Source organism: Chroicocephalus ridibundus, chromosome Z, assembly GCF_963924245.1.
Source record: "Chroicocephalus ridibundus chromosome Z, bChrRid1.1, whole genome shotgun sequence".
Taxonomy (NCBI): domain Eukaryota; kingdom Metazoa; phylum Chordata; class Aves; order Charadriiformes; family Laridae; genus Chroicocephalus; species Chroicocephalus ridibundus.
The window spans coordinates 42,486,402-42,503,369 of NC_086316.1; the positions used below are offsets into that span (position 1 = coordinate 42,486,402).

At 39.8% G+C, this 16,968-nt stretch overlaps 2 protein-coding genes across 4 annotated transcripts in view; both read left to right on the forward strand.

The window, feature by feature from the left end:
• The window catches only part of TUT7 (terminal uridylyl transferase 7), a 34,578-nt gene extending 32,321 nt beyond the window's left edge, over positions 1-2,257 (forward strand). For 2 of the 3 annotated variants that reach the window (XM_063319610.1, XM_063319611.1), the window contains exon 28: positions 107-1,253. In XM_063319610.1, coding sequence (XP_063175680.1) covers positions 107-301 — 195 coding nt within the window. In that variant the 3' untranslated portion in view covers positions 302-1,253. The other variant, XM_063319612.1, reaches the window with a different exon arrangement.
• Positions 2,258-5,207: 2,950 nt separating this feature from the next.
• Positions 5,208-13,444, forward strand: ISCA1 (iron-sulfur cluster assembly 1). The gene is made up of 4 exons (XM_063320528.1): positions 5,208-5,367; positions 6,942-6,995; positions 8,720-8,825; positions 11,662-13,444. Exons 1-4 carry the CDS (start codon positions 5,287-5,289, stop codon positions 11,808-11,810), a joined length of 390 nt encoding a protein of 129 aa, XP_063176598.1. The 5' UTR covers positions 5,208-5,286; the 3' UTR covers positions 11,811-13,444.
• The last annotated feature ends 3,524 nt before the right edge of the window (positions 13,445-16,968 follow it).

Here is a 16,968-nt window from a genome sequence, read left to right on the forward strand (position 1 = left end):
TAAAAATAGCTTTACCTAAGCTTTTGAGAAGAACCTTTTATTTTCTTATTGTGGAATGACATAATTAAATTTTGTTGATTCATCAATGTGTGTATGTTGTTTATAGGGAGTGCTTATACACGAAGAAAAAAAGAAACAAAAAGGAAAAGTATTTTTGAGTCCGCAGTCAGGTTTGTATATCTTCATTTCAATTCAGAAATTCTGCGTAAAAGCATGTATTTTTAACTTGCTTTCTCCATCAGTCCTTATGGGAACTCTGCCTAATTTGCTGAACGCAGCAGCAGTCTGGACAGGTTGCTAGATAATTCTGAAGTGAAGCCACGTTTATTTTACTGGAAAAGTGTGCAATTTTTCAGTTTTGTTTATGTCAGTTCTATACATTTTTTTCTTTAACTCTGGTAGACTTATTTGATAAAAACCCACCATATCCTTCTGTAGATTTCACCTGTTTTGGCATACATGGGGTTTTGTGTTTCTTCAGGGATGACATACGGAGTGCTTTCTTGTGAGGCTTCCTCAGAGTCATTGTCTAGAATTCTACATGATCAGCTAACTTAAGAGAGCCTATCAAAGCACATCCTTGGTCTGAGCTGCAAAAATGCAAGAAAACTAAAATTACACTTACAAATAGCAGGCAAATGATAATATAAAGGCCTTTATGTACTCTCTCTGGATCAGAGATGTTTTGTGTTAGATGCACGGTTACAAATGTAGCTTCCTTAAAGTAATTTCTCACACTTACTAACAGGTACAATTACGATTTTAAAAGCAACTGCTTTGTTTAATTACTTTGAGTTTCTAGTGAAATTCTGCAAACCTTTTTTCAATAAAATATATAAATGTCTTCTGTGGCACCTGGAGGGGGACCTAAGTAGTCTTTAACAAATTTTGGAAAGCTAAACTGCAATTAAGTATCTCAAATTAAATTCTCAATTTTCTTGGGAAGACATGGTATTTTCTGTTTTCAGTGCAAGGCTTTTTCAAATCTAAGTTTGGGGATTTTAAACACAAAGTGATTTGTCATTGGGTGTTTGGTTGAAGAAAATGCTAGTTTTCAATTTTGTGTTTTAATACTTCCTACTGTCCTCCAGCAGGTAACGATGTAAAGCTGATCTGTACATGCTTTCATTACAGTTTGATTTAGCAGTAATTTTCTCCTGTCTAATTGTTTCAGTTGTTTTATGTCTTGGTTTTTTTTTCTTTACATTTTTTTTTTTAAAAACCTTTAAAGCGTGATGCTTTTTTCCTCCCAATCTTAGGCAGCCTTTCCAATAAATACATGACTCAGGGAAAAGCCTCACAGAAGAGGACCCAACAAGAATCATGAGCGATATTAAGCACTGTTAAATTGCAATACAGGCCCTTCATTCATTTAAAAAATTTTCTTTGGCTAAAGCATCTGGATTCACAGGACAGCAGCACATACGACGTTCTAGTTAATTTTAATGAAATAGGGGTGGTTTATTGGTAGTACAAGCGACTGTGGATTTTAATATGGACCCCTGCTCTTAAATAGATTGTTTGAGCATTTTAATAGAAAGCCATGATGTTTCGTATTTGTTTCTTAGGTAAATCATGTAGAAAAGGGCAGGTACTAAAAATGGATTGTTTTCAAGTTTTTGTTGTTCCACCTGATCATTTTCAAATGCACTCAAATTGTGTGCAAGCCAAATACATTCTATTTTCTTCAAAAATTGATTTTTTGAAGGAGCAAATAATATTTATTAATGTTAATTGTTTACTGAATCCTTGTGTAAAAGTGTTTGAAATGTTTGTAGACTGCTACGTTATTTTTTTTCCTGTAGAAAACTGAAAACATAGACACTAGTAAACATATGTAAAACAACTTCTAGACAAGCCGTGCCATTAAGATTTCTTGGGTTTTTTTCTGTTCTGTGATTTTTATGGGAGCTTGTTTGCTGCTGTGCTTGTGTACAAGAAGAAAGAAAGACTAAAAAACAGGTCAGTCCTGTTTGATGCTGCTAAGAATCTTTTTCAAGGCCTTGGGGATACAGACAAAAATGCTTTAAAGAACAGAGGTATTTTATTTGGCTACTGGGGAAAACACGTGTCCATTTTGTATAAAATGTGAAGAGGATCCTTGTACCAGCCAAGAATTTAATTAGTAGTATGAACTTGAGCTTTACTTGAAGTCCTTCCAGAGCTGGTAATGTACCATCTTATCTTGTTCAGGAGATAATTAGTTACATGGTAAAATTGAAACCACTGTTATTTATGACTTCTAAATAAATTTAAAAAAAAAAAAATCAGGCTTAAGTGTTTGTCTTTTTTCTTAGGTTGTGGTTTTCAGTATTTTGGACTTAAATGTAGAACTAATGATAACTTATTAGAATTACCTGGTTTTAGAAATGTCATGTTTAACTTCTTTTTCCTTATCCATCTATTTTTATTAAAATTGAAAGCTAGAATTGCCAAAGTGGTCTTAGGGAACTGGGATACTAACTCCTGTTTTGGTTTTCACCCATCTGTAGCAAGCTATCTGTAAACTTTTAGATGTGCAACTTTTGCAAATAATTTATTTTGTATTCTTTTCTCAACATATTTTCAAGCAAAATATTAGCCAGCAACAAACAGAAAATAATTCCAGCTTTGTGTTCTATAGCATAATTCATCCCATGAAATGCAGTCATTTTTTTCCCTCAAAAATAGGTTCATTCATGTAGTTTTTCATTCACATCCCCAAAAAAAGAAAGGCTGACATGCCTTCTGTATGTCTTGTTTAGCCCTCTATTGAGAGTTACTTTCAGTTTTGCTGACGGGAATGAAGTGTGTAAACTTTAAGGCACTATGGCATAATCTAGAAGATAGAAGTTATTTAAAAAAAAAAAAAATTATGCATACTCACACTCTTCTGTTTGTGATACTTTGTAGTTTAGCAGTGAAGTTTTCAACTGTGAAATTTCTGAACTCGAATGCTCATTCTGCAGATCCACCAGTCTTCTGCTTCCGTATACCAGCTGCTGCTTCCGTATGCAACTATAAATCCTAGATAGTTGCTAATCTCACAGACCTAAAATAAAACCCCCAAACTTGGATTATATGTTACAAGCATTAAACCAGTAACTAATAAATCCTTTGCTTAAAGAGTAGTTAAAGGGCACAGTCATAATTTAGAGAATGATATGGGACCCAGAATAAACACAGTTGAGGAGGCATGCATATCCGGTGGATTAAGTTCTAAAATTTAGGAAATGGATTGAAAATTAAAAGTGAAGAAAAGGAGGTTCTTCATAACAATTCTTGATATCCAACATCTTGCTTATTTTATGGGAGTATATTCTCAAAGGAGCAACTTTCCACATACAAAGAAAAACCCTGAAAGAACACACTGCATTAATAGTTTCTAGAATGCTATCAAAAGTAATAAACTACAATAATAGTTTACAACTAAATTTATACTAATAATAATAAATACTAAAAAACTAATAGTTTAAAAGACCTCTTCTGAACCACCTGTATACTCAGTCCCTCTAATGATATGGAGAATGCTGAGTTCGTTGCACTGTTTATTTGTCATGCTTTTTTCTTTAAAAAAAAAAAAGCTCTATTGTCCTTATTGTCCTATTTCATACAAATTTCACATGCTTTTTATGTCCTGTTTCCAAATTTGGAAAATGTCTTGTGCTATGAATAGTTATCAGTACTGAAAAAAGGAGGACAAAGTTCTGTTTCAAGTATGCCATACAGTTAACCATGTGTTTTAAACAAGCAGTTTAATCTCAGTTAGCTATATAACTACGAGATTAACACACATCCATCTCAATTTGTTTGTTCGTGTGAGATTTGTTTCATAGCTATATTTGAAACTGGTTTCTCATACATTAAAAATTATATTTAAATTATTTAATACGCAATGATTTCTTTTATAAGCATCACATTTTTATAAGAACTGCGGAAGCCGCAGTAACTTCTTCACTAGTAACTTTTTCGGGCCTGAAATAGCCGCTTACAATGCGAGTGTGCTAGCAAAGCAAATACTTTTGTTTTCCTGTACTGATCAAGTGATCAATAATGTTTCTTGTTATTCACTTGAACTATTTAGATTTTAATACTGACTTTTGCTTTTATCTTCTCCTGGTGATGTACTGAAGATGAAATACAGCTTAGAAAAAGGCTGGTTTTCTTGCCCACGCTCAGTCTTTTATGCTGAGATTCAATCAGCAGACAGGTGACTAAATGGTTGGAAGCACCCTGAGGAAGTCCAAGAAGGTAAAGTTCTTTGTGCCCACGTGGTATACTGTGAATGATAAAGACAGTGTTAGTTACCTTCGCACACAACCTCCCCCCCACCCTCCCCAAGCATGCATATTACTGACCTCAGCTTCTAGCTAATAGCACGTTGAAACCCCACCACCACCTAAGCAGGTGTGTTTTAGTTGAGGAGATGTGAGCGTTTTGCACGAATTGTGTACAAAGGACACATTTTGTGTAGCTAAAGGAAATACAACTTTTTTTATGTATATACTTGCTGTCTTTGTATTGGAGGTCTAAGTACTGCACCTCATTGAAGAGTGGAGGCATAATTACCTATGTAAAAAACAAAAACATGTGTGCATTTGCTATCAAGCTCTTCCAAATGGCTAAGCCCAGAATTAGGTACCCAACAGACACGGTGATGAGATGCGGACACGTTGCTTGTGCTTTGTAAATACGGGTAAATACAGGTTTACAGTATTATCTAGCACATTTAAAGATGTAGTCAAGAGCAGGCGAAAAGCGGGTACTTGTTTTCCCTCTGGCACAGCCCAATGCTCAGTTTAAGGCAATGGGATTAGTCTCCCTGTGCCCAGGCCGCCCGGGTTCAGGAGCCGGCTCCGCGCACCGCCCCCCGGGGCTGACAGCCGCAGCTGGGGCGCGGCTCGGCCCTTCTGCCGGCAGCTTGCCGACCGCCGGCCCCGCGGCACGGCGCGCCAGGCCTCCAGAAGAGCGACCGGGCCTCGGCCGCCTCACAGACGCGGCGGGAGGTAGGAGGGCTGCTTCCCTCCCCGGGGAAGGGCCTCCCGCTGCGGCTGCCCTGCCCGACTCTGCCCCTTATCGCTGCGAGCAGCCCCGCAGCCTGCCTGGCCCTGCCCGCACGCTGGCGGCGCGGCGCAGGCCGGATGCAGGTCGCTCTGACCCGGCTCGGGGCGGGAGGCGGCGGGGAGGGGGCGGAGCCGCCGCCGCTTGCCCATCACGGCCCGCTGCCCAATGGGGAAGCGCGCCGTCGCGGCGTGACGTGGGCCGGTGCCCCATGGCAGAGGGCAGAGGACGGGGCGGCGGGGGGCGATGGCTTCCTCGGTGGTGAGGGCCACCGTGCGCGCCGTCAGCAAGCGCAAGATCCAGGCTACGCGCGCCGCCCTCACCCTGGTGAGTGCCGCCGACGCGGGCGGGGCGCGCTTGGCCCCCGCCGGCCCTCGACTCCTCACGGCCGCGAGAACTGCGCCACGGGGCCGGGCCGGGCTCCGCGGCAGGTGGTGCGCGGCCGCCGGTGACAGCGGGGTGTGAGGGGAGGAGGGGGAGAAGGGGGAGGAGGACGGGCCGCCCGGCCTGTCGGCAGCGGCGCTGCCCGCTCCAGCTGTCAGCGGGGCGAGGCGCCGCGGCGTTGGGCCGTGCCGGGGGCGGCGGGAGGTTGGACTCGCCCCCGGGCCGCGTGGAAGCCGAGGGCCGGCGCCGTTAACCCTGGGTGATTGCCAGCTGGGCGTTGCTCGGTAGGAAAGGGCGGACGGAGGGGTCTTTTCCTTGGTGAGTTTACCGGAGTGAGCGGCCGCTGCTCGGTAATGCCGCTGGGGGCAGGCCCCGCGCCCCGCCGCAGGCTCCGCGGGCAGCAAGAGGGCGGAGGGCAGCGCCGTTCCTTCGTGCGGGGCGGGGGAGAGGGGGGAGCATTTTGCACGGTCACTTGAAGAAGTGTATTTATTTAAAACAAATAAAAAGAAAAAGAAAGAAAATGTATTATCTACCGAAGCTGATGAGTCGGTTGTTTCCAAGGAGGCTTTGTGTTCTTTCGTTAATTGAGGAAGTGCTTTTGCTACTTTGTGGGGTGTTGGGGAGGCAGTGTCCCTGTTAAGAGGGATTACTGCAAAGTACAGTCGGTTCCCTGCAGGAACAGGGGCAGATTAAGCGTGTATAGTTCAGTCATTTGTCAGAGCTGGTAATCCCTGTTCTGTCAAAAATGAAGATTAATAGCAGTAATTGGAAAAGGCTTTCTGCTGCAAGTCTACTTGTATTTTGCTTTGTGTGTTGTAGTCTGCTCACGTGAGAACTTTACGTTACTAATGTTTTTCCTTTTATCAGTGTCTTAGAAACTTGTCAGCATGTAATGGAAATTCTTACGTTTGTATTGTGTTCTTGCATTTCTGCAACAGCTAGATCTGCATGAACAGTGAATTTGTCTGCTGTAAAGTCACAGTTTCCCTCTAAGGTTAGTGGGAAGAAAGAAGTAGGCCATGAACACTTCTGTGCCTAGTTGATTTTTGTCTCTAATTTGTATGTGACAAAAGTTTCACAAGAGCAGAACTGCTTAATTGAATTGTGGTAGTGATTTTGTGGGGGAAAAAAAACAAGCAAACGCCCAAATATTAAGGACTGCAGTTCTTGAGCTGTTTGCTGGCAGCGTGGGTGAGGAGGGGAGTGAGGAGGTATTGTGTCCTGTGTGGATTAGATTCAGCAATCATCTGTTTTACAGCAGAGTGAGTATCTTCAGATCAGATGTCAGTTTCAAGTAGAACACAGGCTAGTCAATACTGGCAGGTGGGTGATTTAGAAGGTGGACTTCGGAGGTAGGAGACGAATGTAAACTGAGAAAATTTGAGTGCATGGATTTAGAATAGAAATTTTTTATAGTATAATTGAATACATTGCACACTTAAATACGTGCACGCACTCACTGCAAATAAACCAAAAAAACCCCATTTCAAATCGATATATATGGTTTTGTTTTCCAGACCCCGTCAGCTGTTCAGAAGATAAAACAGCTTCTTAAAGATAAACCTGAGCATGTAAGTATAAACAGGGCCAGCCTGTAGAATGTGCTAAGGTATTAGCACAACTCATGATCGCAAAGCATTTCTGGCTGACTTAGAAGTTTGAAATAAACACTGAAGTGTTTATTAGAGATGCTGGCATGTTTTTTGGAGGGGAATGTGTAAGCTTGTTTATATATCAAGCCTTGTTTCTTTATAAAATGAAATGCAGGAAATAACTGTGATGACATTTCACTGTACAGTTACTTTTGAGGTGGTTAAAGTTGAAAACATTTCAAGCTTCAAAATATTTATGAGCCTTGTAGTATGGTATAGTGGCGACTTTGGTCAGGCAAGAGATCTTCAACTGTTGATATTAAGACATTATTAATTAAGTTCTTGTAGGAATTCTCATTGTGCAGTATGTAATAATAAAGTTAGATTCATACCCATTGGAAAACATCTAGGTTTTAGGAAACTTGCCAGATAATATATATTTTTAAGTAATTTACTTAAAATCTGGAGAATTTCTCCAAATAAATGATTGAGCTTTTCATCTTTTCTTCTTGGGGAAAAACATGCAGAGTCTTGTTTTCTAACCATTATAAAAACAAGCATTAGATTTTCTTCTTTACGGTATTATTTCAAGAAGAATCTTCTAACTTTCATACATGGCCCATTGTTTCTTTTGCATCCTGCACATCTGCAACTAACTAGACTCTTTGTTCTAATGTTTTAAACCAGCCTAAGGAAGCCCTAAGCCGACAGTTTAGCTGGTCAGTCATCCCCTTGCTATAAATGGTGTTTGCGTCTTCCAGCCCATTATTTGTAGCAGTTCCTGTAGCGAAAGGTATTTAGTCTGAAAAGATCAAATGCTGTTTTTCTGAGATCCTGCTTGATGACAAGTCATACATTTTTATTGTAACATTGATTACAAGGATAGACAATGTAATTTTCCTCTTCAGTTATTAAGCGGTTTTGTGTGCAAAGTTGTACAGATACTTTTGAAAGATTGTTGTGAACAAATAAGTTTTCTGTTTTCTTTAAAATCGTTTCTCAGTTCATTACTTACACACATGCTGTCTTTGTCAGACTTGTTGGATACTCTGAATGTTACAAACATATTGACCTGATTGGCTTTTAATGTGGCTTAAAATGCCTTTTAATGATTAAAACAGTAAGCAAATACACCTACTTGATATAAGGAGGGGATTGTTTTTTAAGTGAGACTGTCAGTAGAGTAATGAGAAATCAAAGTATGTGTTTCAAAACTTTGATTTGAAGCAGGTTTTCTGATGGTGTCACTAGTTCTGTGAAAATCTAGTAACTGCCCTTGTCGTGGCCTCACAGCTTCATAATTACAGTACTGTCAATAATCTTAACATAGCACCTGAATTAGCATCTGATTGAACTTTAATTTGAAGTCACAAAAATATCTTCTTTGAAATTTCACTCTTGGTGAGATACCAGACACCTACAGGAGTGCCAACAGTTTATTACTTCAAAAATTTAACGTACTTTAAGGCTTGATCCATGATAGCAAACATCTGACATTTGCTTTTACCTTGGCAGTCAATTTTGTAAAAGGAAAAAACTGTTACCTCTTAATCCATTAAGGAAATTCACCTCCGCTTTGAGGCAACAGAGAATAATAAATGTCAGCATTTTGTTGTTCTGCATGCTTTTTATCTTGGTGTTCCAGAACAGGTTCAAAAAATGTCATGAATGTGGTGTTGCGTTTTGTTTTTTGGTTTTTTTAGGTAGGTGTGAAAGTAGGTGTTCGTACAAGAGGATGCAATGGACTTTCTTACACGTTAGAATACACAAAATCGAAAGGAGACTCCGATGAAGAAGTAGTTCAAGATGGTGAGTTTCTGATGCAGCAGAGCAAACTTCTGTGGTGGTGGGGAAGAATAACCTATTGCAGGTTTGCCAAGGTACAGGTTACAACTTACTTGAAGTGACGGCTTATATAGCAAGAGGTCCTGCTGTTCTGTTACGGGAATTGTCACATTAGTTTCTGTTTTGAAGTAATCAGTTAGTTAAAATCTGCATCTTTGCAGTCTCTGCATCAGAGGCTGCTCCACCAGGATAGTCTAGTCCATTATGCACGTCTTTGGAGGTGGCTAATAGCAGATATTTAGAGAATAATACAGAACAATGCACATGTAAAGGAATACTTTATCAGCACAGCTAAACCAAGGCTTGGCAAAATAAAGATTTTATTTTCAAGGGATTTTCCCAATTACCTTCTCTAACTAGTCTTAGTCTTCATTGATTTGTAACTTGTTTTTAACCTCTGTGCTTTTGACCTTCACATTGCTTTTTAAAAAAAGGTTCCATGATTTTAATTTAGGAGTATTTTAAAAATTGTTTTCACGTGCTGGTACTTAAGCTTTCTGCCTGATAATGTCATTGAGCACCCCATGATAGGTCTATTTCTAGAGTTCTTGTTGTGGTTTAACCCCAGCTGGCAACTAAGTCCTACACAGCCGCTCGCGCACTCTCCCACCGTGGGATAGTGGGGAGAATCAGAAGGGTAAAAATGAGAAAACTCATGCGTTGAGGTAAAGACAGTTTAATAGGTGGAGCAAAATCTGTGCATGCAAGCAAAGCAAACCAAGGAATTCATTCACTACTTCCCATGGGCAGGCAGGTGTTCAGTGATCTCTGGGAAAGCAGGGCTCCATTACGCATAACGGTTACTTGGGAGACAAACACCATCACTCTGAATGGCCCCCACTTCCTCCTTCCTCGTCCAGCTTTTGTATGCTGAGCATAATGTCATATGGTATGGGATATCCCTTTGGTCAGTTGGGGTCAGCTGTCCTGGCTGTGTCCCCTCCTGACTTCTGGTGCGCCCCCAGCCGACGCGCTGGTGGAATGATGTGAGGAGCAGAAAAGGCCTTTAATGCTGTGTAAGTACTGCCCAGCAGTAACTTAAAGCATCTCTGTATTATCAGCACTATTTTCAATACAAATACAAAACATAGCCCCATACAAGCTATTCTGAAGAAAATTAACTCTATCCCAGTCAAAACTGGCACAGTTCTATACATTTTTCCAGATTTTGTAAAAACTTCTGTTTTGTCAGTGGTCTTTTTGTCTAATGCGGATTTTTATAAAAGCATAATAGTGTTTGTTTCGTTTTCTGTTCTGTTTCTGAAAGTACTTAAGATTCCTTTTGTGGGGGTGGTTTTGGGTTTTTTTAGGCATCACTGAACTCTGTTATATTATGTTCAGGATTATTACTTTAATTTGGTGTCGAAGTGAGATATTGAAACATACGTCTGATATCACAGTCATTTTCTTAGAGAAGCTACGCTGCTAGGCAGAGCCCATCTTCCAGCTGCCTACAAAATATCTGTGACCAACTCATAAATTTTATTCTCTTTAACAGACAGTTAGATGGAACTTCAGCAAATGATTAAATTGAACCAGAGTATGCGAGATAGGGGCTGCCACATAATTCTGCAAGTGCCTCGATGTCAAATTCAGCTGGCTTATGGAGTTACCTCTTCTGCTTGCCTCAGAGCTGCTCTAGGTTTACAGGGCTGAAATCAGAAGGCATTTCCTGGTTTGGATCTTAAGGAAGATAAAACCAGTTTCCCTCAGTCAGGTCAGAGACCTTAAGTTCCAAAGCCAGACAGTGTTTCAAGTGTCTCTGTATACTTTCTGTTTGGTTTTGGTTGCTTCTGGACAGATTTCCAGTGAAGTCTCTGACTTTTATATAGCTTTGTGCTCAGTGAGATGGTGGCTTTGGATCTCAGGAAAAATTTTCTGATAGTAAGTGACCGCTTCAGGGGTTGGGTCCATGAAATCTTTCATTAGGTTTAGCCTTCACTGTCAGTTACCGTCCAAATTGACCGCAAAAATGTGTAGATTCAACTCAGTTGCCCAAAGACTTGTGTTAGTAATGTTTTGTCTCAATGTCTACTATGATGAAACAGCTTTCCAGGAACTCTCATATAGCATAATGAGTTCTTGTTCTGTTTACTGATACAATTTACACTTTTATTTTCATTATTTGGTAGTCTGTGAAGAGCTAAACCAGTCCACTCAGGCCTATGTATCAGATTTGCAGTTTGAAAGTTCCATAACTTTCCAGAGAGGTTGATACTTCGTATCCTTTAGAAAAGGGAGCTCTGGCTAGTTCCCTAAAATGAACTACTCATTCTTAATCCTTAAAGGTTGTGATATCTTTGAAAGTTCACACATTTGCCTTATTATAGGATTCAGTATTGCTAATAGTTAATTTAGACATGATATTTGTGTCAGAGCAAAAAAGAATCCTTTTAAGAGAGGAACATTTGGGTTTTCAAGGTTTTGGGGCATCTTGTTGGATGCACAGACTTTAAGAATGGTAGGAAATGGGTTACTGACTGAAATGCCTGGGAATTAAGTATTGAAGCTGAGATTTGTTCCCAAATTCTACAGATTATTTCCCAGGGTATCACGTTTTCAGTTTCCCTCTCAAAAAAATACATACATTCATGTGCACAGGCAAATAACAGTTGTAGACTGTTGCTAGACTTTTCTAGGTAAAAACAGAGATGAAAGTGCCCTGTGTTAGGCCAGGGAAACCAAGTTATACTGGTAGTCTTCATACTTCGCTTCCATTTTTTTATTACTGGTGGAAAGAGAATTTCAAAGTGAATAATGATTTTGATGTATGTAACTGTTTTTCTTTGTTGTCTTCAAGGGGTTAGAGTGTTTATTGAGAAGAAGGCACAGCTGACACTTCTAGGAACGGAAATGGACTATGTAGAAGACAAACTGTCCAGTGAATTTGTCTTCAATAATCCAAACATCAAAGGAACGTGTGGCTGTGGAGAAAGCTTCAACATCTGAAATCTCAGGACTACTTCTTTGACTCTGAACACCCCAAAACACTTACTATTATGGCTTTTGGAAACAAATGCATTTTCTTCAGGTTCGTAGGCTGCATAAAATGGGGATATTATTAAGAAAAAATAAATCATTTTGAAAATGTAAATTGTGTGTTAAATTCCACTGCTGTTGTAGTTATGCTGTAATTTGTGATGAGTTAGGATCCAAAAGGTAAGAACAGTAAGCACTGTAGTAACATCTCTGTACTTACACGTCAAGGAAATAAAATCTCACTGTTCTTTTCCTTTGTCATTTCCTTTGTCCACTCTACTCACACCTCCCCATCCGAAACCCATTTGAAAGAATATATTGCCTATGTGTTCTGCTTTGATTTGGCGGGTGGGGGGGGGGAGGGGAGAGGAAACACAACCGTTTATATGTGTTTGTTTATAAAGATTTATATACACAGGCACACAGTCCTCCGCTTCAGCATTCACTATGATTACGTAGATGCTTGCTTTGTTTTTGTAGTTTTTCTGATGCTTTCATTTTTCATGTGTGGGTTTTTTGGTGTTTTATTTTCCCATAAATCTGGGAAAGTCCAGAAAGAAGTTCATGCATTAATATAGCTGTGAGCTACCATAGCACTGCTTGTAGACATACTCAAAATGGGCTAACCCAATTTTAATTCTGTTCTGTTCCTTGTAAAAGGCACAGTCTCTGCCATACTTAGAAAGTCATTTTCAAGAACATGAAATATATTCAGGCACTGGAGTACTAAAGCAGGATACATACAGGCATCATTTCTCACATTTCTGTTGCTTATCTTTCTTAACTTAAATTGCAAAGTTGGTAAAATGCCTCCAGATTCTGATTTCCCCATTTTCACAGAATGTGCTCTCTGTGCACCAAAAGCTATGAACACTTTTTTTTTGAGAGAGAAATCTTACACTTCTGACTACTGTTTTTTGTAGTCACGTCTGCTACTAATTTTGTTACAGCTTGAACACTGTTTTGTAACTGTATGTACTAGGGTTTTTCACCAAAGCTATGGTAGCTTCTGTTTAGCTCCTGTTGTGAAGTTAACTTGGTAGCAGGAGAAAAAGCATTTATAATTTCAAAAGCCCTAGTATTTAGTAATTGTTTTAAATAAATCTGGACAGTAATTAAAATACTATGTTTATAGGACACCTTTTTTTCCTTTAGAATTTAAACTTATTTTCTCATAATTGTGTAAAGAGTGTTTTTTCAGGCTTATGAAGTCTTCAGCACTTCTTCACTGGTGCTCAGGTGGAAGTGTAAATGTCTTGCCAGGCCTTCCCAAAAGCTGGTATGAGAAGTACTATTCCATCCTTTTATCGCCATGTTTCCCTGAATGTCCAAAGATGACATTGGGCTGCTAAGCTGCTCACTTGTGCAGAAGAGAAGATAATGTATCTGCCTGGGCAACTGATGGGAACAGCTGGTGAAAAGAGTACAAATAAAAAGCAGGGGACAACCGGGACTGGGATCTTGCAGTCCAAGACAGGAAGGTGTTGAGATGGGAGTGAACTGAGAGCAGTAAGGCTGCGTGTTGAAAATCCAGAGGTCATCTTGATCTGGACAGTTGTACCCACATGCCTGTCAACACCTTTGGAATAGTAATGTGCTGAAGATGTAGGATTGCAACTACATTTTTATTCTTCCCTCTACACCTTTTATGAAGTGTAGAGGGAAGAATAAAAAAGAAAAAAATAAATCTGTTTTATGTAGTGCACAGGAAAAGAAGGTCAGAATTTCCACACCTACAGTGTAATATTAAATACTCAAATTTTGGTTGAATACTATATCACCTTTTGATGTAAAAACACTATTCCTTCAACAGTCAACTGTTGTACACAGTTATTTTACTTTATATAGTAAATCAGGAATTACTGGTAATACACTGGCTAGGTGCATTTATAGTGCCGTAAGTCTCTCAGTCTTGCCAAACAAAAAAATGCAGTTAATGTGATACTGCTGCATTGATACGTAAAGCTCCAAGCTAAGGGCATTTCTTCAGGCTGCACTTCTCTGCTTCTGCTGGAGGATAGGACTTTGAATGTGGTAGCACTGGTGATTGCTAAGAGAGTGCTAGTACTTACTCAACTTATTTTGGTGTGTTTTAGGGTGGGGGGATCTGTTTAAGGCTCTTTTTAGACCTGTGGCATGTGTAACAATCCTTTTCGTGTGTTCTGTGTATATGCCTTGAATGAAAGTTTGCACTTTCATACTCCCATGAGATAGTCCTCTAATTTGTCACTTTACTAAGACACCTAACGCACAATGTGTTAAACTTCTGTTAAAGTGGTATTTACAGTTGCATTATAATTTTGTGCAATACTATATGTAGAGTTCTCAGTTATTATAATAAATATTGCCTGTTGGTAAACATGGAATATTCGTATCTTGAATGATTCTGTTTACAGTAATAAACAAGCACTGGGGGGAGAGAATAGGTTTGTATGCTGGGATTACAAAGTAGATACAAGATTACTGTTAACCTGAGTTCATACTTCTCAGAAATATGAAACATTTCCAAATTTTAACAGCATTGGAATAGCATAGAAACATATGGAAAGAAAATTAATCAACTATGTACAGAAAGGTATTTACATATACCAGAAGCATGGGCTGTTAATGTATAGACTTCTATTAAAATTTGCGACATGCTGTTCTCAGGGTAAAAATTCTAACAGGCAAGATGCTTATTTTGAAGGCTTTTATATGCCAAAGGTCATTGTGGTATGTTTTAATGCAGATTAATGATTTTTATCAAAGTAATTTGACATAAAAGGTTTTTAATTGGCTAAGCAATTTGAGGGTGACCATCAAAGGGCAATCCTGGCCATTCCACTTTAGTGCTGTATAATGACACTAATACGCCATAGTGTACTACTCTTACGACACATTCGGAGGTTTTTCTTAGATACAGTCTCTCCTCCTCTAAAGCTAAGTTTCCTTTTCCTGTTATGTGAAGGTTCTGAGTGATAGGGTGTGAAGTAATAAATTTTGGAAAAATGCTAGAGATTGTTGATACAGTTGCATATTCATGATGCTGGAGAGAGAGAACCAAGACCTTCCTGCAGTCAGGAGTCTGGAAACACAATGGTTACGTTTCTGTTGGAGTTCTTACAGAACTTGTGGAAAAAAACGCAGAACTACTTGCTTGCACCAGCAAGTCAGTATACCTGACCCACCCCTTTTTATAGCTATCCTTGAATGGCTGAAGAACAAATTGTTTACGAAAACACTGAACAGTTCAATATGCAAGTCATCCTGACAACAGCTGATGGGACAAAATGAATTTGGACTCCAAAATAAAAAATAAGACGCAGGTAATGGGACTGTGAAATTTAATGTCAAGGAAACTTTTTTTTTTTTAAAGTTAAATCCTATCTGGCATAGGTTGCTTCTATTGTTTGGGGGGTTTATTGTAATTATTATTCTCCCCATTTATTTAAATCAGCACCTTCACTAGTGGAAAAATTCTCCAACTATCCCGCTATTGTGCTTACATTGGCTGCCTGGCCAGTTGTCAGATAAATTTTTTATGACACTGAAAGTTTGCAGTGTCTTCTGTCAGAAGAACCCCATGGTTGTCTGACATGGCAAAGTGTGCACCTCTGTGTTTATCCCAAAAGAGTACTTGAAAAATTACTGTGTTCATCTTCAAAAGAATACTTGAAAAATTACTTTTTGTCATGGCTGGTGCAGCTTTTTGTCCATAAAGTTGTCTGCCAGACAGTAAGCAGTTCAGTCTGCTTTGTTCTTAACTGCCACTTTTAACATGTATGAGATACGCTGCCTCAACATGGGGAGCAAAAACGCAACTACTTATCACAATACCACATGCATTTAGGTTTGAGCAGCGTTTGAATTTGAGCTGGCATTTTTCTTAAAGAGAGAGAGAACAAGGGAAGATTAACTGCTGCATTTCAGCAAGGTCTTCGCCCTCCTCTTTTACGGCCACGCAGCGGCAGTGGAACCCAGGGGGTCCCACACCATGTCTGCTTAGGGGCAGGGCCCTAACCCCTGCATCTCTTCATAGACTCGACTCGAAATGCTAGCTGCTGGGAACAGATATCCACTGCCACTGGGTGTCAGCAAGTTTCCAGTCCACGTGTTCCGAAAGGCGACTGGCCTCATTCCCGGTAACTGTGCTCCAAGTCTCCTACTGCAGTTGCTGAATACCGGAGTACTTTTGCATCTGCTGGTGAAAACTATGGTTCAGCTCTGCTGTTTGTCCTTCTTGTAGCCTGTTCTGTGCCTTTTACCTGTTCCTGAAGGATGGCAGATGACTGCAGAAATGCAAAATACCAAATCACTTTGTAGCACCTGACGCAAAGAGAAGCAGAGGAGCACAGAGCATAGCTTTCTGACCAGCTTTGGCCATTGAAGCACTGCTTTTTTTCACCCTTCCTCCCCTTGCTACTAGTGTGCTGATGTGCCTCATCAATGTTGTGTCCAGCTCCAAATTATTGCAGATTTGTTTCTGGTGGTTGGCTTTAACCTCTAGGGTAACAGAAGTTCCTTGCTGGGATGGCACAGTCCAGCAGGACAAAGAATCTCACGGAACAGCATAGTTTCCGTTCACAACAGAAATACTCTCGTCCCCTGTGCCTCAATTATCTGGGGTTTTTTACTGATTGCATAATGGTTTTATTGCATTTGATTTTGATGAAAAATTCATTCTGTAGTTTACTGAAGCTGAGTCCAGACAGTAGGAATAAGTTCCTCTTATTAGCTAATGCAACAAGACAGCCTCCAAAATTTTGAAATAACCTGAGTAGCAGAATTCAGTTCATACAGAGGATTTGCAGCCAGCCACTTCCTTTCTCAGTCACGTGTTCTAATCTTTAAATTGTTCACGGTGAGTCATTCACACAGACCTTTCCTTCCTAATCTCAGTGGTCCTCCCAATTAAATACTAAATAATTGTATAGAGTGACAAAACTGTGTTTAAATCAAATTGCTTCACTGTTAGTTATATTATTTCCTTCCTTGTGCTTGTTTCACTTAAGAAGCTTAAATGCAAGTATTCAAATAAAGAAAAAAGGCAAGATGTTAATGAATGTAATGTTGTGGGATCTTATGAAGCACATAGGTGGTAGAGAACAGGAACCAGTCCCTCCTGGCAACTCTGTTTTCTCAAGAGATT

Excerpts from the sequence above, each read along its gene's own strand:
- ISCA1 (XM_063320528.1), top strand. The coding sequence starts at position 5,287 with ATGGCTTCCTCGGTGGTGAGGGCCACCGTGCGCGCCGTCAGCAAGCGC. Across the intron at positions 5,368-6,941 it reads CGCGCGCCGCCCTCACCCTG|ACCCCGTCAGCTGTTCAGAA; the intron begins GTGAGTGCCGCC and ends TTTGTTTTCCAG. Across the intron at positions 8,826-11,661 it reads TGAAGAAGTAGTTCAAGATG|GGGTTAGAGTGTTTATTGAG; the intron begins GTGAGTTTCTGA and ends GTTGTCTTCAAG.